The 21,123-nt window shown below is 39.4% G+C and overlaps 1 protein-coding gene across 3 annotated transcripts in view; it reads left to right on the top strand.

The window, feature by feature from the left end:
* The window catches only part of LOC111156558 (family with sequence similarity 13 member A), a 335,168-nt gene that overhangs the window by 266,888 nt on the left and 47,157 nt on the right, over nucleotides 1-21,123 (top strand). For all 3 annotated transcript variants that reach the window (XM_022517539.1, XM_022517545.1, XM_022517554.1), the window contains 3 exons: nucleotides 2,591-2,632; nucleotides 5,518-5,697; nucleotides 11,529-11,715. In XM_022517539.1, the coding sequence (XP_022373247.1) occupies nucleotides 2,591-2,632; nucleotides 5,518-5,697; nucleotides 11,529-11,715 (409 nt within the window). The remainder of the gene's footprint in view (nucleotides 1-2,590; nucleotides 2,633-5,517; nucleotides 5,698-11,528; nucleotides 11,716-21,123) is intronic.

Consider the following 21,123-nt stretch of genomic DNA (forward strand, 5'->3'; position numbering starts at 1 on the left):
GTGTGTATAGAAGGGAAAAAAGGTGGGGCGCCTGGGTGGCTCAGTGGGTTAAAGCCTCTGCCTCCGGTTCAGGTCGTGATCCCAGGGTCCTGGGATCGAGCCCTGCATCAGGCTCTCTGCTCAGCAGGGAGCCTGCTTTCTCCTCTCTCTCTGTCTACTTGTGATCTCTCTCTCTGTCAAATAAATAAATAAAATCTTAAAAAAAAAAAAAGGGGGAGAAAAGGTGTACATCTACTCATTCTGAGACAGCGTGGAGGACTAACTGACTGCTTATATTTCTATGTCTTTGGAATATTTTTAGCATCTATCAGATCAACGTGTTCCCCTCTTCTGTGTCCCCCCAGAGCCATCATTCCCAATGGGCTCTGCTCCCCAAACTGAGGCTGTGTAACTACATTGAGAAGTGAAATACAGAAGTTAATTACACAGTGTTGACTTTACAGAGGGTGAGCCACAAAGCATCAAAAGCAGGGACTGCCTGTTCCAGTTAAGGACAGAGAAGAGCAAAGGATATATTATTGGTTGTGTAATCTGGGAACCACTGTGAATAACAGGCATTGTGAGGCAGATGAGAAAAATGGTTGTGATTAAAAGCAAAGTAAAATACCTAAGTCTAGGCCTCCATCTACAAAGATGATTCTAGTGAGTTTTTCTTCTACTGAGTGATGGATTGAATGGCTAGTGTAGTGATTAAGAGCTTAGACTCTGAGCTAAAACGTTCTTGGTTCAAATTCCAGCTCATCTACTTGGCTCTGTCACTGTGGGCAGGTTACTTAACCTCTAAACTCTTCAACTGAAAATTGAGAAAACAATAGTACCTACCCAAATGGGTTATTATAAATAGCAAACAGGAAAATATATGTACAAAATACTCGACATAGTGTCTGAAACATAGTAAGTACTCAGCATTAGAATGTATTTATTTTTTCATTTGCTTTCATTTATAAAGGTTTTTCTCATCAGTTTCCCTTGTGAACAGTAGCATTATTTTATGTGGATCTTCTGGGATTTGGCTGTGGTTTGTGGCCGGGACAAAGAGCTACCGCTCTTTTTCAAGGAAATTCTCTGGGCTGAAGAGTGAGTGTGTGCTGATCACCTCTGGTATAATGTGGTAGGCTGGGTCTGACGGTGGTGATAGTGGTGATAACAGTAGAGAGTATAATGAAAGAAAAAGAGAAATAGCATACTTGCCCTTGAAGCACTTAGATTCTGGGTGGAAAGAGATGAAATACCCATGTACGTGGAAGAAAAACCCAGCAGATAGATTAAAAAAAAAAAACTAAATATGTTCTTATGTTCAAAATTGCATGGTAGATACAAGGCTGTTTGGGGTGATTGGAAGGCAGCCATCAGCATCAGTCATTAACACCTGTCGCTTTCTTCAAGTGTTTTCTACAAAGAAGGAGGAGCAAAGGAAACTGTTGTATCTATTAGGGAAAACTATAGTGTGACAAGCATGGAAGATTTTCATTTGAACAGACTTTTGAATCTTGATTTAGAAGTTGACTAAGCGCTGGAGGGCAGACCGTGAGAAAATCTTGGTATTGATGCAGCTGAAATTGCTGCTGAACTCAATCTCATTGTGGTTATATGAACACAGGGGGCAGGCAAGAGTGCTTATCGCAGAGTGCTCTATAATTTCACTGTTCTGCTTTAGGCTGAATACTTTGTAATGCTTTTGAAGGAATTCAGGTTTTGGAGGAAACAGAAAAGTGGAGGAAGTTTATAAGTGTTCAATAAAGGGGCCGTAAATTAGGTGTTGAGATGAAACATAGCACTTGAAGGATTCTTCATCTCGAGGAACTCGGGAAGAAAGGTGGCTTAGAAATAGTTGTGTAGGGGCACCTGAGTGGCTCAGTCAGATAAGCGTCTGCCCTCCGGTCAGGTCATGATCTCAGGGTCCTGGGATCAAGCCCCAGGTCGGGCTCCCTGCTCAGTGGGGAGTCTGCTTCTCCCTCCACCCTTCCCCCTGCTTCTGTTCTCTCTCTCAAATAAATAAAATATTTTTTAAAGATACATTTAAAAAAGGAAAGAAATAGTTGTGTAGAACCCAGAGTTGCTTGCTTGTTCCCTGTCCCCTGTGGTTCCTGCTGCTATCTACCTGTTCTGAGCAGTTTTAGAAAGTTGCCTCTGGCTGCAGGTCTGGAGGGAGTGGACGAGGAGGGAATAGATTTGGGCTGGGGAGAACAGGGAATGGGTAGAGTTGGTAGCAGGAAGACAGTCAGTGGCATTGTAGTAATACTTTGAGTAAATGAAAAGACACTGAAGGAGCTCAAGGGCCAGTAGGGGGAGTAGAGATGGTTTTTAAAGGTCGCTTTGAAACAGTCCATCACGGATGTCTTTAAAATGGAAGGGGAGGGGGGGACACTGTTCAGGAGTAAACACTCAGTACTGACTCAGGAGTAAACACTTAGCATTCTCTAATTCCAGAAACAAGTGAAAGTCAGCGTCTGTCAGTGGATGGGTTAAACATTGTGCGTGGGTCACTGAGAGTCTAGCTAATACTTTCACTCTGGAATCCCCTTCAGATGTTTGGTGCACAGTCTCATGCTCTGTCTAATCTGACTTTCTTTGTGCTTCTTTCCCACAGCACGCATGTATCCCAAGTCAGCAATGTTTCAGCAACTGGAGAGTAAGTTATTTGGGTTTCCCTTTCCCACTTAGCAAACAGAAAAAAAAGCTACTCTAAAGGTGTATAGTATTGGACAATTAATACCGTAAGCAACCTATGATGATCTTTAAAACCACTGAGAGAAGAGGACTAAAGAAGGGTTCCTGTTTGAGCTTCTGTGTGGGTGTGTGACTAGAGACAGCCTAACAATTTGAACATACAAGATTTTTGTTTCAGTCAAAATAATGTCAGAGTCCATTAATGTTTACAAAATACGTGTCTGGAGAGAGATCTTTCAGTGGAGGATGCCATTAAAGGTTAAAGTAGTACAGTGTCTTTACTTCTTCCTTATTTTTAATCAACCTACATTTGTTGAATAACTGTGATATGCCAAGGGTAGCGTTAGGTGTGTAACGTCAAGTAAGCCTCCGGCTCTGCCTTCAGGGACTTTACCATCTAAAAGGGACACAGAATCAAAAGCAAATCAGTGACGTCAACAAGTCCTTTTTCCACAGGGCAGGGACAGTGCCCTACTGATGATGCCTGTCACGTGTCTCTTTCTTCCTAAGGCTACCAGCTGCACGTAGACTAAAACCTAAGCTTCAGTTACCTGCCCCTGCCTCCTTCTCTGACCACATTGCTCCTTAGGCTTCAGCCACGTGACATTCTGTTTCTGGAATAGGCCAACCTTCTATTTGCCCCAGAGCTCTTGCACTGTCTGTTTCTCAGCCTGGCCATTCATTTTCTTATCATTTACTTTTTTGTTCAAATGTCCTCTCTTCCAAGAAGCCTTCCCTGACTACCCACAGCCCTTCTCCAATTCCGTGCATCATTTTGGAGAAAATTTATCACTATCTGAAAGTTCATGATTTGTTTATTACCTGTCTTGCCTCATAGCGATGTAAGCTCCATAAACATGGGGACCTTGTTTGTCATTTTCATGGCTGTATCCCTAACACCTAGGAAAGTGCCTGGTGTATATTAGGCACTAAATAAATGTTTGTGAATAGTTTCTTGCTCAAAGATATTCCATCACACCCACCTCTCTTTCTTCCTTGCTGAGATGTAAATGGACCTTTTTAGGGCATCTTCCATCAACAGGGATCAAGAGGAAGTGGAGAAAAGGTGTGATAATGTAGAAGAGAGAATAATTTAAAGAAGCACTAAGTAGGGTGAATTTGGATCTAATAGAATGAATTGGGAGTTTTTTTTCTTCTTTGTTAGGTGAGGAAACAATGAGAGAGCTGGACCGACCTCTCTTAGCTCTGTGAATTTTAAAGAGATTCCAGAATTATACCGAGGCATATTATATATGTTCCTGCTTGTGTATTTCCTAATAGCTTTTACCTCTTATCTGTCTGTATAGTTTGGAAAAGGTGTGGGGATTGTTTGTATACGTTAATTCACTCACATTCCTATAGACCACTTTTAGGGAATCTTGAATCATTGGGATGTGGAGTTCTAAATATAAAAAAAACTCTCTTTTTTTAAAGATTCATTCATTCATTCATTTGTTGGAGGCAAAGGGGCAGAGGGAGAGGGAGAGAAAGTCTTAAGCAGACCCTTTGCTGAACACAGAGCAGGACTTGGGGCTCGATCTCACAACCGTGAGATCATAACGTGAGCCAAAACCAAGAGTTGGGCACTCCACTGCCCATCCACCCAGGCACCCCTAAATATAAAAGTTGTAATGTCTAAGTTAGACTATATTTGTTCATTGTCTTCAAGTAGTTTTAATGAGATTACCATGTGTCTGTTATTAAACTACATTTGGAAAATCTAAACTTCTTAAATTTTTTAAAACCCATCTGAACATTTTAAAAATAAATATGTGGTTCTTTTTAAAAATTTTAATACCTTTATTGAAGTCTAATTAATATGCAAAGAATTACACATACTTAATGTGTGTACAGTTTGATGAGTTTGGATGTGATCCTTTTTTCAAGTGCAGAAAATTATGATTTGAGGAGTATATGTTTAGAATTTTCCCTGCCAGCTTATCCAGAATTAAATAGTGTGGTGATAAAAGAATGGAGGGTACATATTGCATGGAGCACTGAGTGTGGTGCATAAACAATGAATTTTGGAACACTAAAAAAAAAATTAAATTAAATTTTTAAAAAAAAGAAGGCTTAGACACATTAAAAGATTATAGAGCTTTAAAAAGGATACCTTATCTAACTCACCATGCACTCTTTTCAGCCCCTGTGCTTAAGTATTTCCTCATGTTAGATGAAGTAAATCTACCCTGCCATCTTCAGTAACACATATTAGTAGCACATGTTTGTATGAATACAGCTTCAATTATTTACATCACAGTTTAATTGCATGGAGGTTTAGAAAGATTTTCCTGTTCTAAGTAGTCATTGTTCTGGTGAGGTGTTCCATTTTAATAGCATTATTGCCTGTATAATTTTATCTTAAAGGGATTCTAAATAGATAATAGGCATCATAAAATCATTTGTGCCAGTTTGCTTTGTAAACTATACTGCCTTCCTCTGCAGAGCTGGTATGAAATCTGACAGAACTCACCTTTGTAAGAATAGGTCTATTATTATTCTATGAGGAAAAAGTATTTCCTCGTTCTGCCTTATATTAAATGACCCTTGTTTCCTGAGTGCCTCTGATAAATGTTGTTAGGCTTGCTGTGAGCATTTCAGTCATCCTGGACCTACGAAGATGAGAAACACAGTGATCAAACTGGTAGAATTTGTCAGGTTTTTGGTTTTATTTTTAACACACGATACAGATATTTCGAGATGTCTCATATGCTGTCTTTGCTCATGAAGCTGTGGTAGATCTACCGTTGGAAATGCTGATATTCCAAAATTATGGATACAAGTTTTTAGAAGGCAATCACTGATAAATTTGATTGCCTGATGGACTCTGTGTTCTGCTTTCATTAGACTCTTGGAAAGAACCATCCGGTCAGCAGTAGAACAGCATCTTTTTGATGTTAACAGCTCTGGAGGCCAAAGTTCAGAGGATTCAGAATCAGGAACGTCATCAGCATCTCCGGCCCTGTCTGCCAGACAGCGCCACCGCCAGTCCAAAGAGCAGGATGAAGTCCGACGTGGCAGAGACCTGTGAGTTGGCATTAGAGCTTTATTTGCATTTTCTCCTCTCCTTTTAAAAATACGCACCTGAATTAGTCACCGTGTTATAGCCATTCCCATTTCAGTATTCAGGTTAAAACTATACAATTTCCTTTCGACTATTCTGCACTTCACGAACATTTGGAAACGTGTAAGGGACTAAATGAACATTTCAGTCGGGTCTGGATGTTTTGTGTTGTCTAGATGTGTGTTGTTGGAAGCCACCTCTGATTTAATACATTTCAGGGCTTCCTCATGGTTATCTTCTTTAGAGGGATGCTGAACCACTGCAGGAAAAAATTCCCATATGCCTGTCCAGAGGTCGTTTTGTTTTTTTTGTTTGTTTTTTTGTTTTTTTTAAGATTTATTTATTTATTTGAGAGAGAGAGAGCGTGTGTGCGTGTGTGTTGCGGGTGGGAGTGGGGGCTAGAGGAAGAGAGAAGCCCAAGCCGACTTCCTGCTGAGCAGAGATTCTGACAGGAGCAGAAACCAAGAGTCAGGTGCCCCGCTGACTGCACCCTGGCCCCAGCCACCACAGGGTGATTTCTTTCTTATTAGACAACATTCATTTGGTTGTTAAACTAGCTTATGAAATCAACAGATTTCCCTACTGTATTAGCCTGATGCAATACTAGAATATCACTGTAATACTCTAATAGTTGACTACACCTCAGTATCAGAATGGTGGAGCTTAAGCCTAATCAATCAGAAGAGGAAATGCTGGGGTGCCTGGGTGGCTCAGTGGGTTAAAGCCTCTGCCTTTGGCTCAGGTCATGATCCCAGAGTCCTGGGATCGAGCCCCACATGGGGCTTTCTGCTCAGCAGGGAGCCTTCTTTCTCCTCTCTCTCTGCCTGCTTCTCTGCCTACTTGTGATCTCCTGTCTGTCAAATAAATAAATAAAATCTTTAAAAAAAAAAAAGAAGAAGAGGAAATGCTCAAGTTCTTTATTATCATAATGACTAATTTTAAGCTTTCCCACAACGTGAATTTCAAGAATAGTATCATAAGGAACTTTAGTCTCCATTAGAGGATTTGATAAAATACAGATAAACAATTACTCTTCTGTATTTTTCAGTAGTCCTCATTTAAATGTCAAGGAAAATAAAGTTACATTCATTTATTTTTCCTGAAAGTTTTAAGTTTATTTTTATCTACTATAGCATTTAGTCTCTATAAAGTTACTGTTTTGAACTCCTTATGAAATGTCAAAGAGTAAATCAGATCCTAGTCCCCCCTCATTCCTTTTCACCTGGATTCATAATGCACATCAAAAATCTTAGGGGTGGGGGGGGAAGGAAACTTCTTTGTGCTTAAAGAAAGACGCCAAAGATAAGTGGTATAAACACACACCGTGTTGCATATCATGAAGCTGTTTAAGCGACATGCTAGCAAGTGTAATTTTAGAAATAAAGCAGTATCAGTGATATAGACCACTGACTTTTTAAGTGATCTAAGCAGCACTTTAAAAAAAAAAATTGCCTTGGGGCTGGTGGATAGGAGGGAGTGCTATAATATTACCTTCAGAAAATAGAAAAATTATAATACAGGAGGTGTTTACATTCAAAATTAGCTCCTGACTAAGCTTTACAGAAAATGTTTAGGAGTATAATTAGCCTATGTACTGCCTATATTGTGCTACACAGCAAGTACAAATTATTTAATACTGTTCTTATCCTCTGTCTCATTTTTTGCCAAATAGTATGTGGCAACACATTGCATTTTTAAAATATCCTTAGTGTGTCACGACATCATGCTTTCCACCCTCTTTGTTTGGACAGAGGGATAGCAAGCAGAGGTTGAAAGTGGTAGTAAGCACAAGAGAGAGAACAGAGCAGACGGTGGTACTGTTGATGGTGGGTGCATGGCGGCAGCAGGGAACAGCACAGTGGGGTAAGGTCCAAATGAACAGGCAGCAGAAAAATATGGAACATAGAGTAACCTTTCCTGCAGAATTCAGAGTTTCCCATGTCCGGGTATGTTTCTATTCTAAGTTCTCTTGATCATATTCTACTATCAATATCAGGAGAACAAAAGGAGACAAAAGAATGGTAGAAACCAACTAATCTAACAACCTGTGAAACTCTAAACTTCCCCTTTTTTTTTCTTCTCTTTTCTTCTTTTTTTTCTTCTTTTTTTCTTCCCTTTCTTCTTTTCACTGCTCATGCTGGTCACTCACTATGGTCAGACTAGAGTTGGACACTAAGTGAGTAAATCTCGGGCTGCAAACTGTGTGTGGCCTTGGTAACTTACAGTCTCACTGTTACTTTTTCCTTGGTACGTGGTCTGGACACTCAGAAGTTCCCTTCCTATGCTCCCTGTTGGCCTCAGCCTTCTAGGCATATGGTGTCTTCCTGACCTGACATGCTAGGTAATTAACACGCCTTGAAAGTCCTTTCTTTTCAACTCCCAGTCCACACTGAACTGCCTCTCTGAGCTCACCAGGTCTGTGGGGGAGCAAGGCCCTTATCTCTGAGGGCTCCAGACCTTACTACTTTTGTCCCCCTGAAGGTCCTCTCCAGTATGTCCCCAGGAGATATAATGACATATCACTGATTGTGCAGAAGTTGAGAATCATTATCATAGCCTATAGTAAGTATGTTTTTCCTAATATATACCTACATATAATTGATTCATTTATCAAAATTTTCATCAGGCTTTGCTTAAAAGGTTAAGCTAGGCTTTATTCTAGTCAAAATTGTTAACTGTATGGAATGGTTCAAAAGAGTTTTTAAAAATTAGAAATTTATTGTATTTTTGTCTATTATTGTGCCTCCTAACAACTTAAAGCTGCAACCAAGTAAAAAAATATATTCTTGAAGCCAATGATAACCATATTTCAGAGTAAGATTAAGGTCAGTGAAGTCTGTACTAAAGTAATCAGAGCAGAGTTTTGAAATAAGTACAGAAGATAGACTAAGACTATAAATATTTCATTTTAGTGCAAATGATTGATCAGGCTTATTATTTGCTATCATAAAGATATCAGAGTTTAAGCAATATATTCATTATGCAGAGGGGTTCAGTTTATTTATTAAAAAACTTGCCATCTGCCAGGTGCATGGAAATGATGACTCTTGGTGATGGGTATATTGAAATTCATTGTGATAGTGTCCCCTCTGTATGTGTGAAAATTTTATAATAAGTATTTTTCTTAAAAGCAAAGGGTAGTTAGGTGAAAATGGTTTCAGCTGTCCAAAATACAATAAACTGGAAATTTGTACATATTTGCTATATAAATACTATACTAAATTCCTACTGCAAAGTAAAAAAAGAAAAAAGAAAAAGAAAAAGAAAAAACAAAAACAATGCTGTATTAGAGGAATGGTAAATAGTTGAGTATAGCCAGAACATTAAGTGTGTCTGTAGGGGTGGGGAAGAAACTCTAGACAAAAGTGAGAGGCTCCAGAGATCTGAATTCATGTCAAATTTCAGTGATGTCAAGGGGCGCCTGGGTGGCTCAGTGGGTTAAAGCCTCTACCTTCGGCTCAGGTCATGATCTCAGGGTCCTGAGATCAAGCCCCGCATCGGGCTCCCTGCTCAGCAGGAAGCCTGCTTCTCCCCCTCTCACTCCCCCTGCTTCTGTTCCCTCTCTCACTATGTCTCTCTGTCGAATAAGAAGTAAAATCTTTAAAAAATATATTTTATCTATTTCTTTGTCAGAGAGTGAGTAAGCACAAGCAGGAAGAGTGGCAGGTAGAGGGAGGAGCAGGCTCCCTACTGGGCAAGGATCCTGATGGGGGACTCGATCCCAGGACCCTGGGATTATGACCTGAGCTGAAGGCAGCCAACCGACTGAGCTACCGAGGTGGCCCTCCTCCTCTTCTTATTAGAACACCAGGTCTGTTGGATTAGAGCACCCACCTTATGGCCTCATTGAGCCTAATTACCTCTGGAAAAGCTCTGTCTCCAAAAACAATCACATTAACAGATGGTAAGGGCTTCAGCAGAGGAATTCGGGGGGAAACACAATACTGTCATAATTGCTTTCAAACATAAACCCTCCCCATGAAAAATATTTTAATGGGATGTATACCGCAGGGGTTAGGAGAAGTATGAAGAGTGATAGACAGAATTTATATAGTAGAACAATTAATTTTGAAGTTGAGACCAAATTCATCCAGCCGTCCATAGAAAGGTGTCTTGAAGAGCGTCTGCACGAGTACGTATTAGTCCCTGTCTGCTCTTCCTTGTCCTTTTGTGATTTTATACTTGGGGTATTTCTAATATTTGTTGCATAAATCTTTTCTATAATTTCACTAAGTATATATTCTTACATTTAAAGTGTATAAAATAAGACTAAATTAAATATGGAGTGCTAAAAATCACCAAAGATAGTATAACTTTGAAAATATTAGGATCATATTTATTTCATAGTTTTGCCTCCATGATAAGCCCGTCTAAGACAGGATGTGAATTTAGATGGCAGAATAAATATTTAACATTGTATTTCATTTTTGTATATGGTTGAACCGATGGTAAAATATAGTCATCTGCTTTGCTTTTAGAGCTCATTTATTTCAAAATATAGCTATAAGTGTTTAGGGTGTTACCTTAACTCAGTCATACCATAAGGGAGAGACCTCATTCAGTTATACCTTGGCATGCCATTATGCTACCCTGATGGCTTAATTTGTCCTGTGATGTAGTAAAAAAACAAACAGTTTGCTAAGTAATTTAACTTTATGAAAACTCCTTCTTAAGGAAATGTTTAAAATACTCAACAATTTCAAGAATATTAAGTGAATTAAATTCTGTAGTTACGACATTCACATCTGCTTCTAAAACTAAGTCATGAACGGGGCACTGGGTGACTCAGTTGGTTAAGCCACTGCCTTCGGCTCAGGTCATGATCCTAGGGTCCAGGGATCAAGACCCACTTCGACTCCCTCTGCCTGCTGCTCCCGCTGCTTGTGCTCTCTCTCTCCCCCACCCCCACCCTGCCAAATAAATAAATGAAAACTTAAAAAAAAAAAACCACTAAGTCATGAAGGAACTCCAGTTAGTTTACATCCTAAAATTCCTTGTACTGGGACATAACAAATCCATACTTCAGTTAAAATGCTTTATATTCCACAGTTTTTATTAACTTATACTGTTTCTATCAAGATTATCAAATCCAGTCAGAGTTTGTTATTAATGCTTTTCTACTGTGCTAAATTGTCTTTATCATTTGGGAAAACAGTTTGTCCCATTCAAGAAAAAAAGACGTCATATTTCCTTTTCAGATTTTTCTCCACACATTGTATTATAAAATGCGTGTGTAGCAGGGCTCCTGGTGGCTCAGTCAGTTAAGCATGCAACTCTTGATTTCGGCTCAGGTCATGATCTCAGGGTAATGAAATGGAGTCCTGTGTCAAGCTCGCCACTTAGTAGGGAGTCTGCTTGAGATTCTCTCTCTCCCTCTGCCCCCTGCCCCCATGCACATGTGAGTTCTTTCTCTCCCAAATAAATAAATAAATCTTTAAAGTGTGTGTGTGTGTGTGTGTGTGTGTGTGTGTGTGTAATCTGTTAATAATAGGAAATTTTTTTGTAAGATTGCACTGTTCTCCTTGTTTGAATATAAATTACTTTGGGTACAACCTCAAAAGTTGTTCATTGGTAGAAACAGAGTCCTTGCCAGTTTGCCTCTAGGAATAATTTCTCTTGCAATGTGATTTATTTGGCACCAAGTGGTCTCAGGAGTAGCTCAGTGCTCAGATTTTTATCAAAGAGGCAAACTGGAATTTCTGGGCACTCTCCTGATTTCCCATGTGATGCAGTGACAGTGTCATTAAAATGTCCCTTTTACCTTTTAAAATTAAGCTTTTTTTTTTAATTGAAGGGGACTTATCAACAAAGAAAATATTCCTTCTGGGTTCAACAGCCTTGAAGATTGTATTTTGAATGCTCAGGAAGTGGAAAAATTGTATGAAAATACTTCTGGTTATATTGGAGAACGGGGCAAACCTAAACGTCAGAAATCAAGTTCCAAACTTTCTGAACTCAGTGAAAACCAAGATGGTCTTGTGGTGAGTAAAAATTCTATGAAATTTTTACTTGTAACCAATTAGGAAATACCACATCTCTTTTTCTTGCTTTGTAAAAAAAATAATAATTTTAATCGTGAGTTTCATAGAACTATAGGATATGAGTTGTGAATACCTCAGAGCTACTAAGTATACACACTTGTATTTCTTTTTAACAAATACAAAAATCAAAGCTGAGAAAGATTATGTTCTGCCAAAAGAAAAAGAGACAGCACACTTCGATTTCCATGTTACTCAAAGGATTTTTATCTCATTCTTTTGAGTATTTTTAAATTGTATTTTTGGAATATTGTCATTAAAGCATTTTTTATTTTCTCCCATTCTGTTCATCCTTTTATATATGATTATGTAAAAAAAATTAATGAACTTAAAGCCAGGTGAAAGAAAACTACACAGGGAAAAAGGATCAACTCCCTTTGTGTACAGAAATCTCTGTAGTCAGAAATTTAGTTCAGATCTATACTCTGCAAAGTATTTTCCTCCAAATTAATCAGAAACAAAAACAAAAAAGGTCAACCTCTTATAGAGTTACCTCAGACCTGAACCCTGGATCATTGATTTTGATATATAAGTTATTACAAGTAGTTTCTGACAATAAATATTTATTCACTTTAAATATTAGTATACATTATCCTTTTCTGTGTATTCTTCACTTTCTCTGAGAAGTGAGAACCAAAGCCTGTCTTCTTAGTTCCTTTAGTTTTAAAAAATTTAACAACAACAAAAACTAAAGATAAAATTTATAACATAACATGAGCTGGAATCCCCATAATAAAAATAGGTAATGCCCATTCTTACTGTTCAGTGTGTAAATACTCTGATCTAGTTTATCTCTGACAAGGTTTTAGCTCCATGTTGGGTTTTCTATACATTTAGTAAACTTATAAGCCATCTGTTTTCCATTGTCAATTTCAGAATACGCTTGGAGAAGATTCCCAGTTTTGCCCTAATAAAATCTACGTAAATGCAAATCCAGGGAAACATGTTAATTTCTTTTTTTCCCTCCAAATGTCCTTTATTTTTTTTTTAAGATTATTTATTTGTTTATTTATTTGAGAGAGAGCACAAGCAGGGAGAGTGGCAGGCAGAGGGAGAAGGAGAAATGGGCACCCCACTGAGTAGGCAGCCCATCGCAGGGCTCGGTCCCAGGGCCGTGGGATCATGACCTGAGCTGAAGTCAGACACTTAACCTACTGAGGCACCCAGATGCCCCTTTTCCTCCAAATGTCTTGATAATCTGTTTCTAGAAGTAAAGTAACCAGCTGGCAGAGACAGAAGCAATCACGCACTGCAGGCCCATGTCTGATACACTCCAAATAAGGAATGTAAGGTTTGGAACCATTGCACGCATTAAATATTTTTAACATTAACATAATTCTTATTGGGGGGAAAAGTAAATTTTTAAATAAAATAAATGGTGCTAATTTCATTAGCAGTTTATTTGGCTCACAATTTGCTTATCTGCCAAAGCGATTACGAGGACTAAAAATCCAACAGTTGACTTCTTTGGAAAGATGTGCTTCTCTATTTCAATCCCTTTTTACATGAACTTAATCCATTAATATTTTCTTCCCCACCAGGAATGGCATCTTAAATTAGATAGGTAGAAATAGCTAATAAAAGTGGAAAAGTACATTTATTCCTTAGAATATGTGTCCATAAAACTATGGACATATTCTTTGTTTAAAAATGTTTGGGTGGGAGAGCCTACTACTATCCAGTCTTTTTACGTGAAAGGATTTGCCCCCACCTTAGTTGCCAGTTTCCTCATTCCAGGATTGTGAATGTCACCTATTAACGTTAAGTGAGCCAAGTGGACCATGTCTTTGTTGCAATGAATAATTGAAAAACCTGCCAGCACAACTCAGGAGAAAAATTTCCTCATCTAAAGTGAGGGTGTTCTCTAAGAACTTTTCTAACTGTCATATTCCATAAATTTTTAAACCTAATCTTCACAGGTAACCACAAAGCAAAGAGCCAGGGAACATAACAAGTATTTAGACTACATCTTAAAAGTTAAGTTGGTGCATCTTAACTTGTCCTTTATGTTTAACGTCCTAATTTTACTTTTCCCAACTCTCCCCAACACCTTTTCTTACTCCATTTCAAGTTCTTTACACCCTGACTAAACATTTATTTCTGTAGTTGGGTCAGCCAGTGGGGGGGGTGGGGGGAATTATACGTAATTATATGCCTTTATGTGCCAAGAAATATTTCAGGTCCTGGAGATAAAGAATGAGAAAAATAGGCAGAGGTAGTTCTCCTCATGGAGTTTACATCCTACTAGATATATTAACAGACAATAATCAAGAATAAGTAAGTAGGGGCGCCTGGGTGGCTCAGTGGGTTAAAGCCTCTGCCTTCGGCTCAGGTCATGATCCCAGGGTCCTGGGATCGAGCCCCGCATCGGGCTCTCTGCTCAGCAGGGAGCCTGCTTCCTCCTCTCTCTCTGCCTGCTTCTCTGCCTACTTGTGATCTCTGTCTGTCAAATAAATAAATAAAATCTTAAAAAAAAAAAAGAATAAGTAAGTAAAACACAAAATATATTAGATACTGATAACTGCTAGGAAGAAACATAAATCAGAAAATAGGAATAGGAATCATGAGGGGGCAGGAGGTGGAATTTGAAATAGAGTGGTCTGGGAACACCTTCTAAGAATTTTACATTTGAGTGTAAAGATTTAGAGAAAGTAAGGAAGCAAGCTATACTATGATAGTAGGTTCAAAGGCCCTGAGACGGTCATTTTTCTGGAACATTCAAGAAACCACAAAGACCCCATTGTGATTGGAAGAGAGTAAGCAAAATTAAAGAGGTAATAGGAGAGGATGGGCAGATGAAGTAGTGCCTCATAGATCATTGTGAGAACTCTGCCTTCATTCTGGGTGAGATGAGAATCCATTTGAGGGTTCTAGGTAGAACAGTGATCTGGCTTACTGAAATTCGTTTACCTACTATGTTGAGCATAGACAGTAAGCACGCAGGGGCAGAAACAGGGAACCCAGTTAAGCAGCTATTGCAATAATTTAGATTTGAGATGATGATGGTTGGAACTAAGGTGATACCAGAGTCAGCATCCATTTCCTTGCAGGCTGTACGATGCACTATTCTAGGGGGCACTGTTCACACTGACTAAACTCCTTCTGGAGGGGTACGTTGCAGTCATCATGACATAGTGAAGATTCTGCATGTGTTTTGAAAGGAGAATTGACAAGAGTTTCCTGACATTACCTGTGTGGTATGAAAGTAATCAGGGAGTCAAAGATAACTCCAGGGTTTTTGGCCTGAGCAACTAGATTTGTGTTGCAAGTTTAACTGAGATAGAGAAGACAGAAGTTTGGGTTCAGTTTGGATATAAGATTAAGCTGCCCATTAGATATCCAAGAAGGCATATCAAGGAAGCAAGTGGATTTCTGGGCCGAGTTTAGGGAGGAAATCCTGGCTACAGATACAATGTGGGAGTCATCAGCAGATAGAGGATATTTAAAGTCAGTATACTGTGTGAGATGACCAAGGGAATGAGTGTAAACTGGAAAGAGAAGTTGACTCGGGGACTGTGAGCCCTGAGACACACCAACATTTGGAAGATGGGGAAATGAGAAGGTACCAGGGGAGGAGATTTACGAGACCCGCAAAGTAGAAGACAGAGAAGGTGAGTTAAGTGCCTTGGTAGCCAAGTGAACAGAGTGTCTCGGGGGCAAAAAGGTCAGATGATGGCTCAAGCAGAAGACTGAGAGTTTGACCATTGGGATTAGCAAACTGGAAGTCACTTAATAAAAGCAGTTTGGATGAAGAGATGGGAGCAAAAGCCATTTTCCAGAGAAAGTGAGGGGAGAGTAACTGAACACAATGACTAATAATTTCACACTGATCACACCAGCCCACAATACAACACAGGAGAATATGCTGTAGACCAAAAAAAGCATCTTACAGATTTGGCATCTCTAAAGTGGGAACCGTCTGGGTATGTTCCCCTTTGTACTTTCACCTCTCTAGACTGTCATGACAAGCAGAGACCAAGAGACTACAGATAATTCGGAGCTTAAAAATTGGGGGTAGTAAGTGACATTAGAGTGTTCTGCCTTATCTCTAATTATTGCCACAGTCCCAAACTTTTCTTCCCTTTTTAAACTCTTGGCTTATGCCTGTGCCCATCAGTCATTCTCAGAGGAAAACCTTATCTCCTGATTTATTTGGAAGAACTAAGATATACAGCTTGTGTTTCAGGAACTTCCCTCACTCCTGCTTCAAAATGTCTCCAGAACTCTACTCATTTTTTTTCCCACCTGCTCAAATAGTAACATGGTTTTTCTGATTTCTAAGGTTAACCTCTAAAATGAAGGGGTATCTTTGTAAATTCTACCTTCTACATCCATCTCTCCACCCCACACCCATGCACGTGTGCAAACATATACATACACTCACTCCTCCTTTTCACTGGCTTCCCCTTCATTGGCTCATTTCTGTTGGCCTAGAAAAAGGCTTCATCTCTAAAAGCTTTCTCTCCTGGGCACAATTTAATAGCTTAAATCAAAAGTCCTAAGTTAGTCATGCATCTTATCCAGTAATCGTACTTCTACCACTTGGTTCTACTTAAATATGTAAAAGACCATGGTATTAATTTGCTCACCACAAGGCCTTCTATAATCATGGAAAATTAGAAGCAATTTAAATGTTCAAAAGTGCGAGATAAGTTAAGCAACATTTGTGTGTCTGTTCAAAAAAATTAGGATTCTGAAGACTTTGTAATACATTAAAAACCATTGACAAGTTATATTTTAAGGGTTTTATATTTATTATCAATTTTAATCCTCCCAATAATCCAGAAGGTGGATTTATTTTTATTATAACTCTTATTCTAAACATGAGGAGAATGAGGGAGAGGAAAGTAAAGAACTTCTCCAAGGTCACACATAAGTGGTGGAGGTGGGGTTCCCCTATATCATCCCTCAATATTAAAAGTAGATTATAAAGCAATATACACAGTGCACGCATTCCTACATGTATACATATATGTGTGTATACATTACATAGGTATATGTGTGTGTGTATAAATTACATGTAAAAATCTTCATTCCCAGGAAAAAAGACTGCAAGGAAATGTGCTAAAGTGATTGTATGATGGTGGTAGTAGTGGTATTAGAAGCAACTGTTACTCCTTCCTCTGTTCTCCAAACGTTCTCCATATGACACTAATTCTATAATAAGCATTACATGCATTATATAAAAAAACAAAAACATAGTCTAGTAGCTCTCTTATTTATAAACGACATCTACTTAGGGGCATCTGGATGGCTCAGTTGGTTAAGTGTCCAACTCTTGGTTTTGGCTCAGGTCATGATCTTGGGGTTGTGAGACCGAGCCCCGTGTCAGGCTCTGTGCTCAGTGGGGAGTCCGCTGGAGATTTTCTCCCTCTCCCTCCTCCCCTGCCCCCCTCTCTTAGAGAAAGTCAACGTGCTGAAACCTAACTCATTGTCCCTCCTTGATCTCCTTTTCACCAGGAAAGCCATCTGATCTCATCCCGCCATCATTTTCTCAGCCCTTTACTAAGTCATTTCCTGGACTTGCCCCCAGTCCTTGAGGTGTCCTCCACCTTTTCAGTCTGTTGTCAACTTTAGTTGACTCTGCTTTAAAAATGTTATGAAGGTTCCCCTTGTCCCTTTGTATTGCCGTCACATCTCTGAGGCCCTTGTTATAACTGCCCTAGAACATCAAACAGCCACCCAGCACGTCTGCACACCTGCCCCCACTCCCAGCCCCACGCTACCTTACGTCAGCGAAACAGCCCTCTACCTAATGCAGCAATTTTCGGCCTTTGTTTTCAATCCTCTACAACTCAGCAAGAACTCCTGTCAAAAACTATCTGAGGTGACTCTCTGGATGGTATCAATATAATGTAAAAAAGCCCAACATTGTGGGCCACTGATTTAAAATTATTCATTCCTTCAATTACAACTAACTGTATGACGAGCACTCTTTTAGGAACCAATGACACATTGGTTATCAAAATGGACACACCCTCAGCCATCATGAGGTTTACATTCTTTATAGGATCAAATAAGAACCAAGAAAATCCTCAGATGGTGACACATGCTGTGGAGAGAAATGAAGCAGGCAGAGAAGACAGGAAGTGGTGGGAGGTGTAGGATTGATGTAGTACAGAGGATACTCGGGTCGGGCCTCGCTGAGAAGACTTGTGCAGGGACGTAAACGAGGTGAGGGGGTGAGCTGTCAGGAGGTTTGGGGAGAAGCTTTCTAGGCAGAGGGAGCAGCAGACTTAGCCTGTTGAGGATAAGCAAGGGGCTGCTGTGGTTAGAGCAGAGTTGAGGGTGATTTTAAGACATGAGGCCAGAGATGTAGCGAGGGTACTGATCCCTTTAGCCTTTGTAGCTATTTTTAGGTCTTTGGGATTTACCTTGAGTGAGATGAGGAGGCATAGAGGATCAGAGAGAAGAAAATCATTTTCTGATGTACCTTTTGAATTACTCTAGCAACTGCGTTAAGAATAGCCTGGGAGGATGGGGGAGAACAGCCCAGAGGTGGTAAGGGACGAGCAAACACTAAAGCAAAATAATTGACATAATCTAAGTGGGAGATGTTATCGATTTAGGCCAGGACAATGGCTGTGGAGGTGGTAAGGTCAGACATGGGTGTATTTTAAAGTAGAAACAAGAGGATTTTCTAATAGATTGGATGTGGGTGTGAAGAAAGAGGGGAGTGTCTCAGCTAGCTTTTCCAAAGGTCTCAGAGTCACCTTTGGAAAAGCTAGCTGGAAGGATGGAGAAAGCTATTGGAGGGGCAGATTCGGGGGGAAAAAATTAAAGTTCCATTGAAGTATGTTGAGCTCCAGATGTTTATTAGTAGAAAATCAAGTAGGCAGTTAGATACGTGAATCCAGAGTTCAAGGGAGAAATGAAATAAGTTTGGAAGTCTTTGGCACCAGGTGGCATTTAAAGCCTTGGGCTGGTCTGAGCTATGACAACATGTTGGGACATACCGACATTTAGTGGGTAGGCAGATGAGAAGGTATAAGCAGTAAAGATTAAGAAGGAGCAAATAGCAAACTTCAGTGCAAACATGTGGGCAAGAGCCTTATTAGATGTCAGTTAAGAGCACATCCAAAGAGATAAATAGGGATAGTGAGTGAATAGTAATTTCACATGTTTATAGCTGACCACATTTACCTTCATGGTGGATTTGGGTGGAAGAGAAAGGAAAACATCTAGTTAAATGGTACAAGAAAGAATCGGGAGAAATGAATTGGGTACTGCAGGTATGGAAAGTTTTTTTTAACAGGTTTGGCACTTTAGGGGTGAAGAAAAATGAAGCAGCAGCTGAAGATAAGGCAAGATCAGGAGAGGGGTTTTAAAGACAGTGACATGGGGGCACCTGGGTGGCTCAGTGGTTAAGCATCTGCCTTTGACTCAGGTCCTGATCTCAGGGTCCTGGGTTCAAACCCTGTGTCAGGTTCCCTGCTCAGCGGGGATTCGCTTCTCCCTCTCCCTCTATCCCGCAACACACACTCATGTTCTCTCTCTCTCAAATAATAAAATCTTAAAAAAAAAAAACAACAAAACAGTGATATGGCAAGATAAACCAAAAGAGGAGGGAATGATGTATAAGAGAAGGGGATCCATTGCAGGATCAATGTTCTTGAGTAATTGATAAGGGATGGAGCCTGGAGGAGGGGTGGAGTTTGATTATAACTTACTTTGATCTAAAGACCGTTTCTTCAGAAACTTGAATGGTTTGCCCAACTCCCTCGTTTACATTACACCAAAGGTCTGTCCCTATATTCTAACCACAAACCTACCCCTTCATCTAAGAAAAATAAATACTCTTCTAGCTTTTTAAGCTCACCACATTTATACACACATCTAGAATTTCTTTCCTTTGCATAGTATTGAATAGGGAAAGAAGGTGCTGACCACTTTGAATTTTATGTTTTGCCAATTAATGTTTAGCGTTATCATTCAGAAAGAACCTACCTTAGAAATAAAGATAATATTAACAGTGTAGCAAACTACAGTTGGAGCAGTAACCAAAACACAAAAGTCATGATGACAAGAACCAGTGTCTGGTTTACCTTTCCCCAATGCCCAGCCGAGTTCAGCACTCATCAAAAAAATGTGTTGAAAAAAAGGAGCACATGAATGGTTGTCATATTTTTTAGGGTAACTTGTGTAACAAGAAGCCCCAAAACGCAATGTCTTGAACACAGTAAATGTTCCTTCTCCCATAACAACCTAAAATAGAAGTTGAGGGCCAGAGAGAGGAGTAGAAGACTTGCTCTATGCCAGACCATGTTCCTCTCTGTCAACTTCAAGTAGCTTCCAATGAACGATGGTGGTTTTATCTCCTGTCCCACTCACAGAGAGCGTGAGTGTTGAGGAACGTGCCGGCTGGGGTAGCTTGATTGGCCAGACCTAGAAGCCACACACATTGCATTGTGCATCCTGTTGAAGAGTTAGTCACATGGCCATATCTCACTGCCAGAGAGACTGGCGAATGCATTGCTACTGGGCATGTAGCTACTTCATTTCTGTGGAAGGAAGAGAGATTTCAGTGGATAACTAGCAAGCTCTTCTATCCGCATCCTTGTATCATATCAGTAGTTCTTTTCAAATATGGATTAATTACCCAGTTGTTTTAAGCAGTAAAACATAAAATGTATGAAAGGGTATAAAAAGAAACTCATATGCACATTAAACCTTTGTTAATGAGAGTGTATCAAATATTCTCCTTCTCTTAGAGCTCAAGGTTAGAATAATGAACCTGTTTTGACTAGCAGTGTTCTCTGAGCCTTCAGACTGAACTGTTTGTATATGGAGGGGAAACATTTTTTTTTTCAGTGTCCTCTATAAAGGCTTTGTCAGCATTTTATGGTTTTAGAAGACAAATTTGTTTTTGCTCCAAGTGTTTTCAAAGGCTTCAGTGGTCAAATAGGTTTGAGCCCAGCTTTCAATGCCTCAACAGAGAGGGGGCCACGGGGAACAATTGAAAATAAATTCCACAGTCTAAAGCTAATTTTTTCAAGGATTTTGCTCTTTTTAGATTTGAGGTTATTTTTATATTTGAGGAGGGTGGTTCTTAAAATTCAGTCCCTTCTGACACCCAAAAACTGTCCAAATAAATTCTATCATAGCACATCTGTGTGTTTTGAAAGTCACTGGTAAGACTTAAATGAAGCAAGCTTTATCTGTTTTTTTTTTTCATGCAATTAAAGAAGCAGTTACATTAAATTATTCTTAAAGTCATGATCTGTTCTTTGCTATTTCTTAAAATTACCTATTAAAAAGATCCTGAGTTTAGAAGATCAGTTAAAGTAAAAATCAATGCAATAACATTTTTATAAGTTTTATTACTTTAACCTTTCATAAATGCAAACATTA

Source organism: Enhydra lutris, unplaced genomic scaffold (genome assembly GCF_002288905.1).
Source record: "Enhydra lutris kenyoni isolate GAN:26980312 unplaced genomic scaffold, ASM228890v2 scaffoldscaffold3, whole genome shotgun sequence".
In the NCBI taxonomy this organism is placed as follows: Eukaryota; Metazoa; Chordata; class Mammalia; order Carnivora; family Mustelidae; genus Enhydra; species Enhydra lutris.